Source organism: Mixophyes fleayi, chromosome 3, assembly GCF_038048845.1.
Source record: "Mixophyes fleayi isolate aMixFle1 chromosome 3, aMixFle1.hap1, whole genome shotgun sequence".
Lineage (NCBI taxonomy): Eukaryota > Metazoa > Chordata > Amphibia > Anura > Limnodynastidae > Mixophyes > Mixophyes fleayi.
In genome coordinates this window covers 226425582-226440803 of record NC_134404.1, presented here as the reverse complement: position 1 = coordinate 226440803, position 15222 = coordinate 226425582, and the positions used below count along the sequence as shown (strand labels likewise).

Genomic DNA, 15222 nt, shown 5'->3' with positions numbered 1-15222 from the left:
CAATTACAACTAAAATGGATTCTATCCTTCACATCCCATGATGCCATATACATTCACATACACAGTGCCCTATACATACATACATACACACACACACACACACACACACACACACACAATGCCATATACATACCGCACACACAGTGCAATTTACATATGCACAAACACAGAGTCAAATACACACTAACACACACACACAGCACCATATACACACACAGCGCCAAATACACACAAACATACAATGCCATATACACACACAAAACCTAATGCAATATACATACACACAGTGCCATATACATAAACAATGACATGCATATAACCTAACACCATCTCCCACAGCCATGTAACACCCCTACCCCCCGTCCTTGCACTTACCTGCTGACATCCATGATTTAAAGCTGCATAAACTGAACCCTCATCTCTCCAGGCTACAAGCTCAACAGTCGCACTCTGCAAAAACATGTAGCCTGGCAGCAGTCTGATTTGTTGCCTGGCTGCCTGTCTCAATTAGATAACCGACAGCGCCGACCAGGTTAGCTCCACCCTCACCGATTAGCTCCACCCCTTGAGGCCCCCCTCAGTCGGGTGAAAAAACATTAAACAAAAGAAAGAAAGAAAAAAAACAATTGCTCCCGGCTGGCCTGAGCCTATTATTTGAAAAGGCCTGTGGAGAACATACAGAAAACACGCAGATAGGGCCAGGTCTGAATCTAACCCTTGACCCCAGAGCTGTGAGAAAGCAATGCTAACCAATGTGCCACCATACTATATTTCACTAATCCAAACTCCAGTTGATCCCTGTCTCACGTGTGTCCACAAAATTTGGAAGAACAAGGCTGCAGAAAGCAGATGGAGGCAGCAGCTATGAACTGCCAAGTCCTCCACTGCTCAAAGTTGCACACTAAACTTTTGTTTAGTTTAGACCAGCAAGCAGGCACATCCATGGAATTAGGAGATACTTTGGAAAAGATAAGTGGAACTTTGCACGCAAAATGTGTGAACTACTTTTGCACCAAATTGGACAGACCCCATGGTCTACAAATTTCTACTCTGCACTGTTGGCAGACCCTACTCCATCCATTATCAAACTCTCCGTTTGTAGCATTAGCCTTCTTGCATCAACACATTGCCTCTATCACATGTAACCTTGTCCTCATCAAAACAATTTACATGTTAATAATAAAAGACTACTTATGTTTAAGGTAAAGAAATAAAACACATATTTAAAAATTACCACTATATGTAAACATACATATTGAATACTATCCAAACATCATCAGTACATGTGTACTTACAGGTAACTTGTCACATAGTATTCCAAGAAGTGGTGAACTTAGAGAATATGACAAGGCGAGTCCAAGAAACACTAGTCCAACATATCCAACTTTTAAATGAAACTGTAATCACATACACAACAAGTTTTAAACATAATCACATCATTATCATAATCAATAAGAAGTGAAAGTGTACTTAAATTATCTTGTAACAATTTTCAACCTCAGGCACATCTTTCACATGATGCAGTTACATAAGCAAAATTAGATTTTAGCAGCAGGTTCTTCAACCACCAACTAATGAAAACCTCAGCAAAGAAATCATAAAATGTATTTAATGCTGGACAGCCTTTGACGATACGCATAAGACAAACCATGATGGCAGATTGATTCTGTTTCCTATTTTCGAAACAAAGTACACATTTTGATAATAGAGTATTTGTATGTTGCAAAATGCATATGTGTGTGTGTCCTAGCATCATATTCATAACCAATTATTATCTATGCACCTAATCAATTTCTGTCATTATGCAGTACTCACTTTCTATATAAGCAAACTATTTTCCACATCTGCTTTCTTCCAGATTTCATATAAGATACATTCCGACATTCCTCTATTCGCATATCATTTTATTGCCTTCGTTATTATAATTGTTTTTGCATACACCTGCATGTATATCTATATTATTCTTAGTTTATTTATTTTGAGATTGTCATCAGTTTATATTTGATTATATCCTCTTATTAATCTAAACTCATGTATTAACCCAATGTTGTTTTCTCCAATAATAATTATCAATCTATATAAGCACCGATCAAACATCTATTTCAACCAAGGACATTATTATGTATTCAAACAGCTTTTGAACGAGTTACATATAAGGAACCTGATAACCAATTGGATTGCAATAAGGAGCTATAAAACAGGACCCTCAGGTCATTGTTCAAACATCCCTTAAAAAAGTTGAAAGATGAAACCGGTCGGGACCTCATTTTACATCAGACAGGAAACAGGAAGTAGCATGCTTTCCAAGGTGGAATGCATGCCACCGATACATCGCGCTTTCTTTCACTCTTTACTGACTACGGCCAGAATTGGACTCTTTCTATCTATTGGGATTGGACTTAGAGGACCTCATTAACCGCAAGTATAGTGGGGGGCAGTGCACCCATTCCACTTTTATAGGATCTGTATCAGACTCTGTCTACTCGCGCCTGGCATGCTCAGGCACTACCAATTCGGTTTTTCAGGATAGATCTATCCTTAGGATACACTGTTTGCATAAGACCTTGGACTCTATAAGGGTTTAATATATCATTGTTTTTATCCATTTTTTCTATTTATAGTTTATTATCATCATTTTTATTGTGATCACCCACAGTTAAGAACTTTATCTGTGGTTTTTACATTGTTGCATCATAATCAGCATTAAAATTACAGACAGATATGAAGCTACTGCTCTATACAGTTCCGTGTCTCTATTTTTTCCTTGTCTATAAAACAGTTTTGCACATTCTACGACAAAAGGGGCTGAGCTAAGGGCCCCACTTGGCCCTGAGCAGCTGCCCCATCAGTCCTCATTATATCCAATAGCAGGACCAGGCACTATGTACCAACCCCTTCTCAGTGTCCCTGCCTGGTATGAGTATGGAGCACCTTGGAAAATGTTCGCATAATTCAGAAAATATATGCTTGAGGACCAATACATAGAATTTATAGTAAGATATAAGTTCAAGGTTTTCAGTATATTATTCCCCCAAAGTGTCCCAAACACACTCTGTGTAATTTACCGGTGTTTGATTTTATATGATTTGATTTTATATGTTTATAGATATTTTTCTATTACATATTTATGAGTGCATTCAATGTTTTATACTATAATAAATTTGCATTCAGTACTTGATGTATGTGAGACAATTAAAAAATGTAAAGACATTGTAATGCTCCCTACACAAATTTAGCAATAAGGACAAAATACTTACAGTTTCTATAACAAAGAGTGACATGGTTGGGTCCAAAAATCCTAAACATGCGCTCAATGAAAATATTGTAAAACACATTACCATAATCTTTGGTAAAATAACTAATTTCCAAAATGTGCCTTTACCGGGTTCAGAATCTGCAGAGAAATATAAAAAAGATAAAACCAGACTTGCAAAGAAAGTTATTTAAAAAACATTTTAATTGTGGAGTTTATGGTATTATATTGGGCCTGATTCATTTAGGAAGGTTAAGCAAATTATTGAATAAGTATTCTTACTCAAGTTTTCTGGGCAAAACCATGTTGCAATGAAAGGGGTGCAAATTAGTTTATTACTTTGCACATAAGTAAAACACTAGCTGTTTTTTCATGTAGCACACAGATACCTGATAGCTTATTTGTACACTGAAATTTAAAGATGATCTAGGACATGCCCTACCCCCAAATATAAATCTGTTGTCACATTTTATATTTACCCCCCCTTCAATGCAACATGGTTTTGCCTTACTTAGTTACTTTTGCTTAACTTTCCTTATCATCATCATCATTTATTTATATAGCGCCACTAATTCTGCAGCGCTGTACAGAGAACTCATTCACATCAGTCCCTGCCCCATTGGAGCTTACAGTCTAAATTCCCTAATATAGACACACAGACAGAGAGGGAGAGACTAGGGTCAAGTTTGATAGCAGCCAATCTACCAGTATGTTTTTAGAGTGTGGGAGGAAACCGGAGGAAACCCACGCAAACACAGGGAGAACATACAAACACAGGTAAGGCCATGGACGGGAATTGAACTCATGACACCAGCGCTGTGAGGTAGAAGTGCTAACCACTAAGCCACCCTGCTGCATTGAAGTTACATTATACTTACAGTGTTGGGGTCATGACTTCCATTCCAACCAGGGCCCTATCTGTGCAGAGTTTGTATGTTCTACACGTGTTTGTGTGGGTTTCCTCCAGATGCTCCAGATTCCTCCCACCATCTGAAAACATATTGGCAGGTTAAATGGCTTATGACAAAATGTACTCTAGTCTGTGTGTGTGTGTGGTAGGGTATTTAGATTCCTTAATAAATCAGTCACATTGACTGTAAAAATGTTTATTTATTAAATCAAATCCTTGAATCATTAATTTTTTAAGCTATTTCTGCAGCATATGTAGTTGTGTGTGTGTGTAACCATTCTGAGCCAATCAAGAATCATTGCTCAAGACAGTTGGATGTTGTCACCAAAGCTTATACACATCTCCTCATACAGTTCATAATGTATATAAAACAGTATCAATACCATAGATCATCTATGGAATCATTGATTAATATATGTATATGCACTGAATCAGCTCTTGGAGACACACGCTGAAGGGGGACAGAGAGAGACACACGCTGAAGGGGGGCAGAGAGAGACACACGCTGAAGGGGGACAGAGAGAGACACACGCTGAAGGGGGACAGAGAGAGACACACGCTGAAAGGGGACAGAGAGAGACACACGCTGAAAGGGGACAGAGAGAGACACACGCTGAAAGGGGACAGAGAGAGACACACGCTGAAGGGGGACAGAGAGAGACACACGCTGAAGGGGGACAGAGAGAGACACACGCTGAAGGGGGACAGAGAGAGACACACGCTGAAGGGGGACAGAGAGAGACACACGCTGAAGGGGGACAGAGAGAGACACGCTGAAGGGGGACAGAGAGAGACAGGCTGAAGGGGGACAGAGAAAGACACGCTGAAGGGGGACAGAGAGAGACACACTGAAGGAGGGGGACAGAGAGAGACACACTGAAGGAGGGGGACAGAGAGAGATGCTGAAGGAGGGGGGCAGAGAGAGACGCTGAAGGAGGGGGGCAGAGAGAGACGCTGAAGAAGGGGGGCAGAGAGAGACCCTGAAGAAGGGGGGCAGAGAGAGACGCTGAAGGAGGGGGACAGAGAGAGATGCTGAAGGAGGGGGACACAGAGTGTGAGATGGCAAAGAAGGGGCGCAGAGTAATATGGTGAAGGGGCGCAGTGATATGATAAAGGGGCACAATGTGATGGGGAAGGGGCCTAAATACATCTTACGTCATTTTGACCCAACTACTTAAAAAATGGGACTACCCGGTAATTATTTTGGCTTAGGGGTGCCTTGGAAAGATTATGGTGACCCTAAGGGTGCCTCGAACTGAGAAAGTTTGGGAACCACTGACCTAACCTATTGTCACTACACAGCACTTCCCTCAATCTTTCCATACCTCTTTCCTTTAAATGTTAAATTTCTTTTTAGCAGAGTTTAATTATCTCTCAATGTTGTGCAGATAATGAAAACGATCTAACTATTGTAATGCCCTATATGTACTAACAGGGCAGGGTTGGCAGCTTTTGGCCTGGGGCAAACACAAGTCCAGAATCTTTTCCTACAGCGCAGCAATGGGAAAATGGGTGTGGCGTAAACTGTGCAGTTGTGCTTCTCTAATGCAGACATTGTTTTTTATAGCCAACAAAAATATATTAAAAATTGTTATGTTAAAGGGCAATAATCAAATACCAGCCCTATCTGGCAACTATTCAATGCAGAGACCATTATAGTGACCCCGCCATTCAATGGCGTGAAATTCGGCGAATTCGGGAGCCTCCCGGAAATTGCAGGAGAGCAGGCAAATATGCCATACAATACAGAAAGCATTGCATTGACACATATAACACAGCATTCTAGTGATCTCTGTATAATGAATGGAGAATTATAGTGACCTTTATACAATACAGAAATCACACTAGTCACAGCCATACAATACATACATTATTCTAGGGACCTCTATCTAATATAGAGATAATTTTTGTAGTGAAAAGGGAGGGATTACAGTTATAAGGATTAACCCATAACATAACTGTGGTGAATAAAGCATAATCATACGGGACTGCATTGTAAATACTGTATATCAAATTAATCCATTTATAATTTGTGTTTCTCTGTAAACTAGGGTGTAATGCAAATTATTTAAAAGCAAAGGGGCTCCCAAAGGGTAAATGACCTACTGGATGTGGCCCTGCAGACCCAAGAACTACAAGATAACACTGTCACCTTTAGGAGGAACTGAACAGCTTCAAAGACCTCATGGGGTGAGCTATGTCCTGGTATAGGAGTGTTTTTTGGCACCTAAAGAGATTTTAGGGCACTGTCACAGCAGGGGGGGTTTACACAAAGAAACATGGGCTCTGTGACCATAGCTTGCTATATCTTACATAGGCAAATATAATTCCATTTCCAAAATACCATTTACAATCAATATAATTAGTGATCAACCACATATTCATAAATAGTGACGAATGGCAAATCATATGTCTAATAAAGCTGTATGTCACGCAAGGAAATTAGTATCAGCTCAACTACACTTGACCTATGCCTGTTTGGTATCTGTAGATTGGTAATTTATATTGGATTTATGAATGATAAACTTGGGTCTATGTAACACTCCCCAGAAAAGACATGTTACATTTTAGCATTGGAATTAAGCAGTGAATATGTAAATTGTGCTTGTGAAATTGTGTCACAGGCCTCCCCTGGATACCAATCCCTGTAGGAGACGAAAGGTGAGAAAGTATCTTTAAAAGATGAGACAACTTATAAGATATTGTCAGACTTTTTTGAAATCAATCAACATTGATAAGATGTCCTTCTTCCAAGCCACTTTCCCTTGGTGCAGATAATACAACACGTAAGTAAGTTTATACTGTGAAGATTTCTCCCTTTTATTTTATCTGTTTTGCTGTATATTATGTCATCTTTAATTAATTGTTTTAGAATCTATAAGAATTGTACCTTTTTTGAAAATTAAATCTAAAATTGAATAAGTGCTGTCCTTATTGCTCTAAACAAATTCCTGTTTAGAAGAGGTTGATTGCTTGGCTGTGTTAACCCTTTAAATACCACTGTGGGCGTGTTAACTCTTTTAGTTATCAGAGTGCGCACTATTGGGTAATTAAGTCATAGGTTTTCTACAAGCCTTATACGAAGATGGTGGCAGATGAGAGGTGTAGAAGTGGGTGTCTGTGTTGGAGAAGGGACCAGTTAGATCAGTAACCTTAGGGACAGGGGAGTGCAAGATTGAATTGCTGGAATCCTGTATGTCTCCTTATAGTAAAATTTAAAGTCACGAGTTTACAGAGTGTGGTGCGGGAGAGGTAAAGGTCGTCAGGAGTGGTTTCCTGACAAAATAGAGGTGATATACGGTTTGACTGTAAGATCATCTTAATTAATAATATATATCCAGAGAACATTCTTGTGACCAATAAACAATCCAGAGAGAATTCTAGGGAACTCTATATAATAGCGAGAACATTCTAGACCGACACACAATACAGAGAGCATTCCAGTCACTAATATACAACACAGACCATATTCTAGGGTCCGCTACTCCGAACTCAATAACTGTGCAGCCGCACTGTTCATTGATGTGACTGGAGATCGAGAGGCAGGCAAATGATACTCCACAGCCTTTGAGATTGTAGAATACATACAGAGCTATGAATTGTGAGCCACTGGTAGCTGCCCTAAAGTGTTACCCTGCACTCAGGATCACTCTTGGCTACTAATCAATCTGTAAATCACTGTAGGTTAAATTGGAGATTTGTAGTGTTAATAAAAGAATATAGTGAAAAATAAAAAATAATAGTATACAGAGACAGAAAATACTTAATAGCTATAAAAACAGTAAAACAAGAGGGGACCGTTCATATACATACACAAACTAGACATTGACAAAAAGTTGACCACATATGACCAAATATATATTACATATAATGTGGAAAAGCGAAATACTTTTTTCCTCCCTCGCTACACCTTGGTGAATCCTGATGGGGTTGTTTATTGATGAAAGACGTGTGGTCCTTGGTACATGCTAGATAAAATAAGAGTGTTTACGTGTAATACAGATAGCTGCATCCCATACTTCCCAAAATGTAAAAGGAAAAATTCACAATTTAGACAAATTAAGCACCCACCCAATATCAATAGATAAAAAGATCAATAATCTCTATAATAAGAGACAATCTTAACTTGATCCATAATGTGGAGCAAGCAGCTAACAGCATTGCAAGTAAAATGTTTTTGTTTTACCCGCTGTGGATTAGCCCTTATTGAAACTCATCATTAAAGGACTCTTTCGGATTCTCTCCTCCTGATCACTGGCTTTATCCTTAGGCGAATATGACATGGGCATTATGTGCACCACAATATAGTAATCACCCAGCAGCAGTATTCATAGAGTGTATCAGTGCTTGTGTAACAGGAATCTGGTGTATACACTGCCCAGTATGTGAACTTGCAAGGATCAGATGAACACAGAGTTCCTGCGGCTTGTATATGCAGGCACACAGAGCATAGATCAGTTTGGCATCAGGATGCTTTGTCTTCAGAGGCTATACAGATTGATCATCTGTGAAACCAAGACATGAGCTATTTGTATCTTATAAAAAACGTTATGGAGTTGCAGTATGAGATTGAATCTTTTTTTCTGTTTTGTGTGTGAAAGTGCAGTGATATTCAGAAAAATTACATGGATGGGCCAGTTACTGTATACACGTTCTCATTAAAACCATTTAAGAACTGAAAAGGAAGAAGAGTTTTTAAATACATTAATAGCAAATATATATAACCAATAGCTTTTCTTTGTTATTTGTCAGAGTTAATGTACCGGGACTTAAATCTAAATATGTTAGCAGAGTGGAGCAACACAGGGAGGTACAGGGGAGAGTGATGAAGGAGGAAAGGCACATCATTATGCTCTGCAAATCAAGTCCTACAATTTAAAAAAAAACACATTTTAGAAAGTCGAATAAACTGTTGATGATGTGTAGCAGAGACAGGTTGCATTTGCCAAATGTATAACACAGGATTACATTATTACATGAGAAAATGTGTAAAGGAGGGTTTATTCCTTAAAATTAAGGATTTGTGGTCAAGAAAGGATTAGGTCTGGGGCTACATTTTACTTTTCCAAAACATGCTCAGAAAGAAATTTGCATTGATTCTTTATGTCCAGTGATGTTGGATAAATGAGACATAAAATGGCCTGTATACCTATTTCCCTGCAATAGGGAAGGTTATACCTGGCACCCACAAAACTGTATTTGTAACACGAGCAGAATTAGCTAGGTTGTTACCTGTGTTTGCAGTTGTGTACATTTCAAAGAATTTAAAATTGTGTCCGCATAGGATCCCTATATGCTATTATCACAATGAATTCAAAACTTGACAACCACTTCTGCAATATTAAGACTGTAAAAAACACTACGCAATACAACTAAAATTAGTTTTAAGAACACATACATACCATATTTTGGCAAGATAACCATATTTAGTGGCACCATTAAAAGGACAACACAGCCAAGTGTAATAAAAGGAATTTCATATCCATATGATTGGTACAGAACACCACCTATAGGAGGACCCAAGACAAGGCCCAGTCCAGAGAAAATTTCAAGACATCCCTGTGTGTTAAATGCAAGAAAAACATTCATACATATGCACTGGGATAAATGGGTAAAACACATTAAAATATGCATTAAACGCATGCAGGCTTCAGACCCTGTTAGTGATGCATTTAACACTTTCTCCATGCTCCTCTGATGCATTGCTTTTTTTTACTAATACAATTTATTGTACTGGCTACTGCACATTAATGCATGAGAAATATGTTATGGGGCTCTCTAAAATTTTAACGGAGTTGTTAAAATTTTGAAAAACAATGGTGGGAACGAGCCAATCTGAAACCACTGATCTTATTTCTTAAGTCTTTTTAAAGCTTAGTTTGTAACATTCACAGAGGAGATGCGTTCTGAATTCTGAAAATAAGTAAATACTCGAGACAGACAGAGAAAGTAAAGAGACACACGCATACGCAAATAGGTAAAGTCATTTTCCTACAATTACATTCTGAAATATATCACAAATATGCTAAACTGGAATTGTCCATCTTCCCGTATTGCCTTTTTGTAAAAAACTTATTTAGTAGCCATTTCAAGATGTTAACAATAGCAAGAAAACTGTATTTTACCAATTAACATTTGCATTACTTTTACAATGAAAAAAATGTTTAATTCAATACACATGATATAACAGACTTACCATTGCAGTAGCTATATTGTTAGGAAATGCCTTTGCCAAAATAGAACTTGATGCTGTTATTGAAGCACCAAACCCCATGGCATCCACTGATCTCACCAAGAAACACATAACTATGAATAGTGTTCCATCAGGAGCTTTGTCTAGGAATCTGGGAATCAGAAATCATAAAAAAAGTAATGTTATGTAAACTAAAAATTTTGTAAGACCGCACTATAAATGAAAAGCAGATTAACACAACAAATCTTCAGAAACTTAATTTTTTTAAAATGGCAATATGTTTAGATTTGCAATTAACATGGAATTTTGAATGCTAATCCGCAAGGCCTGAATATCCAAGGCAATGGAAACTAATTTGACAAGGATAACACATTAAAAACAAAGATGTTATAAATAGCTTGTACATTTAGGAATAGGTCTCATCATTCTGACAAAAGTGATAACCGAGATAGCATCCTTCTGATCTCTTACACTAGTTTCATAACCCTGTCCTCAAGCACCCACAGAATAGAGGCATGATTTGCCCCCCTAAGCAATCATGACCAAGGCAATTTTTTTTAAGGGTGCATCCAATTTGTTGGAAATAACTATTCTTTTATGTTTACCCAAAGTAAAATTTAATATGGTTTTTCAAAAGAGAGAGCTTTATTGGGCAGCACAGTGGCCTAGTGGTTAGCACTAAAGCCTCAACGCACTGGGGTCATGAGTTTGATTCTCGACCATGGCTTTATCTGGTGGCGTTTGTGTATTCTCCCCATTTTTGCGTGGGCTTCCTCCGGGTGCTCCGGTTTCCTCCCACACTCCAAAAACATATTAGTAGGTTAACTGGCCGCTATCAAATTTGACCTTAGTCTCTCTGTCTATCTGTGTGTGTGTTAGGGAATTTATACTGTAAGCTCCAATGGGGCAGGGACTGATGTGAGTGAGTTCTCTGTACAGTGCTGCGTAATATATAAATAACTGATGATGATGATTTTAGTAGCATATTGCAAAAACATCTTTTTAGCCTGTTATATATGGAACAATTGCCAAAAGCTAGGGCAGTAAAAACCCAAACACTTTAAGGACTGCATTTTGTAACTTTATACAGTTAGTGTCATCATACTATTGCATCTAAGAACTTAATCAGCTCCATTTCCTGACTTTAATTCTATGTAGTTTATTTAAAATTTGAAGGACTGACAGGGCTCTAATATTCATTATTTATAATTTTATTTTTTCATGTTAATTAAAAAAAATTCCAAAAGTATGGCTATTCTCAGGTTTATTTTTACCTCAGGAAGATGCTAGATTGCTATTATATCATCTTAAGTTGATACAATGAATTTTATTGATCTATTATCTATTTCTGACTCACTGTTTAAATAAATAAACAAAATCACAGCAAGCTGAACTATATGGATAACTGCAAAAATAATACGTCTCTCTTCCAATATATTTGGGATGTATTTCAGCTTTTCTGCCATTATATAATCAAGACAAGCGGTATGTCTAAAATTTGTACATATCACCTTAGGGAAATAATATTTTCATTGCACTCCATATATAAATATCCTCTAAACGGGCACAAATGTTCAACAGTTGTACTTAGTGAGAGCTTGTTGACATATATCTGCTTTTATTTTAACTTTTCACATGTTAAAAAGGCATGAAAATTATATTAACATAGGTAAAAAAAAAAAAACAGTAAATTGTTCTTTCCCACCATTGCAGTCTAAATTCTTTTAATGCTGCATTTAAAACACATTTTAGCAATGCATGGCACCAGTACAATAGATTGTATTGCAAAAAATCGCCTAAAGCGTGCATTAGTTTTCATGCATTTTAGCCATTTTCCCTATACAAGTGTGTAAAAGACCCCTGAATGCAAAGCATGATGACTGCAGCAGTGAAAAAATAGTCTTAGTAGTAACAAAAATGCCCAAGTTTACTAACAAAAATGCCCAAATAAATTGAAAACTCACCCAAAAAGAATTGTTGCAACTCCTGATAAGAACAGACCAGTTACGAACATAAATTTTGCTCCTATCTGCACAAGCTGCAATATTGAAAAACACATTATTGGTACAATTCCTAAACGAACTTAGAACTAGTTGGTTATGGAGTGCAGACTTGTACCAGTTAAAATCTATCAGTGTCATATAAACATGTCTGTGAGCACACACACCTGTTTTTCAGAATAACAGGCTCTCATGGAGGTTCCACAATGGGCCTCAATAATGAACAGAAAAAGCTCATCATACCACATTTCATTTTGTGCAAATGTGCCTATTTATCCATCTTGTATATACACAGATGCACTCTCATATTCTAGAAATGCATGCTGCATGATTTTGAATGAAAAATTGTCACAAATTGAGTTTCACGGCTGAACAGGCCGTTTCACAGAGGTGTGAAATTACAGCAAACAATATTTGATCTTGAATCTTTTGCTTCGCCAGTATAAATGTATAGTGTAATTAAAAAATAAATAACAGACCCAGACCCAGTTAGACAGCCTGGTCTGGTTTGCAATACAGAACTTGGGGACACCATGCTCTATTGAAACAAGTTTAGACTAGTGCCTTTATGGGGGCTGAGGTAATTAAAAGGATGGCAATCCCTGGAGTCGCAACTTTGTTCACTCCAGTCGTTCCAGTATAATGGATAAGCCAAAACAGAAAAAAAAAATGAATACTCATTTTCAACTAAACTTTTGAAATAACAGTGTGGGAAAGAGCTTTTGGTTGGCTGGTTGTAAAAGAGGGTCAGAGGTAATAACCCCTTTGATCAATTAGCAAAAATCATTAATTGTGAACAGGTGGGTAATTTTTTGGGTTCTTTATTTGGATCTTTCCAAAGTTGTTTGGACTTCAATGAGTAGAAAAAAAAAGTATATTTTATTATATATTAAAAAAATGTGGTAAACAGGTGTTTTATGGAGCCATTTATTCAATTAAGGTATATTTCTAAGTGGTGTGTTTTTCATTTCACTATTTTGCATAGTAGTTAGGGGTCCCATTCTTTTTATTACCCCACCCCACAAGAGACCAGGAGGTCAGGAGAGAGGCCCAAGTGCTTTTCAGGGCTAACCTCTGAGAAGGGGGTCCATTTCAGTTTTTCTGATCTTCCCACTCTTACCCATGGAGGCACCAGTCACGTGTTGACAGCAAGGGACTGATATTCCATATAAAAGTTGGATGGAGCGCTCGATTTGGAGCATTGGCAAGCTTCCTGTTTTTTATTCATTATTTAATTTTTTACTACACAGTGCAGCATCTGTGGTCTAAGCAGGTAACAGCCAATCACTTGCAGCTCACCTCTATTTATCAGTCTATTTTTTCTGCAAGTAACTCATAGTTACCTCTACTCAAACCAGAGATACAACTGATTAGTTCATTTCTGGTTTTGGATATGGATTAACTTCGTGTTTTGGTAAAACCGCCCTTGCATGTTTTGTTTCGCATTTTTTTTTCCGAAAACCCCCATTTTTTTGCTAAAATCACATCATTTTGCTCTTTTTTTTCCCTACATTATATTAACCTCAATAACACTAATCTCAAGTCATTTGCAGTCAATTTTGACCATCTTACAGGTCACAATATTATTTTCCTACACTTTCAAACAAAGACTGCAGTGACCTGGCTGGATGCTAAGCGGCAGAGCAATGACACAAACACACGGCAGTTCATAGCACATCTAGGAAACATTTCCACACAGCAGTGGCAGAAAAGAAAAGTGGTGCAAGATGGAATTGTACTTGGGCCCTCCCGCACACTCTTATGTAAGATATTGAAAAGGATATGTACAGTTAAACAAAGCAAGCACTCCAGCAACAAGCAGTGCCACTTTATGGCTAAAGTGTTTGGTTGTTTTGTGGGGGCCCAAACAAACTAACCAATAGCTTAGCTGCCTTAAGCCCAACAGTGCTGTCAATGAATTCTACATTATTAAACCATGTCTGCTCATGCTGCATCTTTAATCTTCTTCTCCTCTGTGGATACCTCCCTCATATCCCTGAAGAACTGCCAAACCTTAGTAGACACAGGAATTGATATTACAACTGGAGTGGCATTAGATCTGCTTCAGACAAACTGTGACACGGAACATGTGGGAAGCATGGAATCTGTCATGCTGGAATACGCTGCATTGAACAGAGATTTAAAGCAATATACAGACGTAGTTGAGGAGGCCGTACTTAAGTTAAAAGGTGACCCACCGGATAAGATCCCGGATTTAAGAGAGAAACACTGCGCTTCAGAAGAATAATACAGAGGATGCCCTGAGGCAGGACGATAAATATGTCCAGTTAAAAGAACAGCTAAGAGACCTAAGAAAACAAATGGATGTGTCACTGGCCTCTGCAGACTAAACATTGGAAGATAAAGACGATGAGATCGCTGTCACCCTGAGCACATGGCCGGTACAGTGAAACTGAGAATGAATCATGAATTCAGTTATGGTTCATTTGATCGCTCCACCCGTTCCTTGGATAACTGTGGTAATTCTACAGCAAATCGCTTTGTTTCATCTTCTCCTTCAGATTCTCAAGCTGCTTTTCTAAAGGTCTAATTAAGGGAATCTTGGCTCAAGCTAGCAGTGTCTGAACTCACTTCACAGGTGACTACTTCGATTGGCTTCAGCACCTTGCACAACACGGAAAGTATTCTCCACTGCGCTTGAGTAAAATACATCCCCCCTCCTTCCCCAATGTCATGGCTTGTGGAGTAAGCGTAGATGGCTTTTTGCTGTTCCTCCATCCTCAGATACTGGGTGGAATTTCACCTTGTTACCACATCTTAATTCAGTTGCTGGAAGAGCAAATTAAATTGCACTTGTAGCTGCTGTAATCTCCTACATGCCGTTGCAGAATGCTGGAAATGTCCA

The 15222-nt window shown here is 38.2% G+C and overlaps 1 protein-coding gene across 5 annotated transcripts in view; it reads right to left on the bottom strand.

The window, feature by feature from the left end:
* Positions 1–15222, bottom strand: part of SLC18B1 (solute carrier family 18 member B1) — a 100133-nt gene that overhangs the window by 51678 nt on the left and 33233 nt on the right. For all 5 annotated transcript variants that reach the window (XM_075203216.1, XM_075203217.1, XM_075203215.1 and 2 more), the window contains 5 exons: positions 12321–12394; positions 10360–10507; positions 9566–9722; positions 3258–3394; positions 1296–1397 (listed from right to left, as the gene is read on the bottom strand). In XM_075203216.1, the coding sequence (XP_075059317.1) occupies positions 1296–1397; positions 3258–3394; positions 9566–9722; positions 10360–10507; positions 12321–12394 (618 nt within the window). The remainder of the gene's footprint in view (positions 1–1295; positions 1398–3257; positions 3395–9565; positions 9723–10359; positions 10508–12320; positions 12395–15222) is intronic.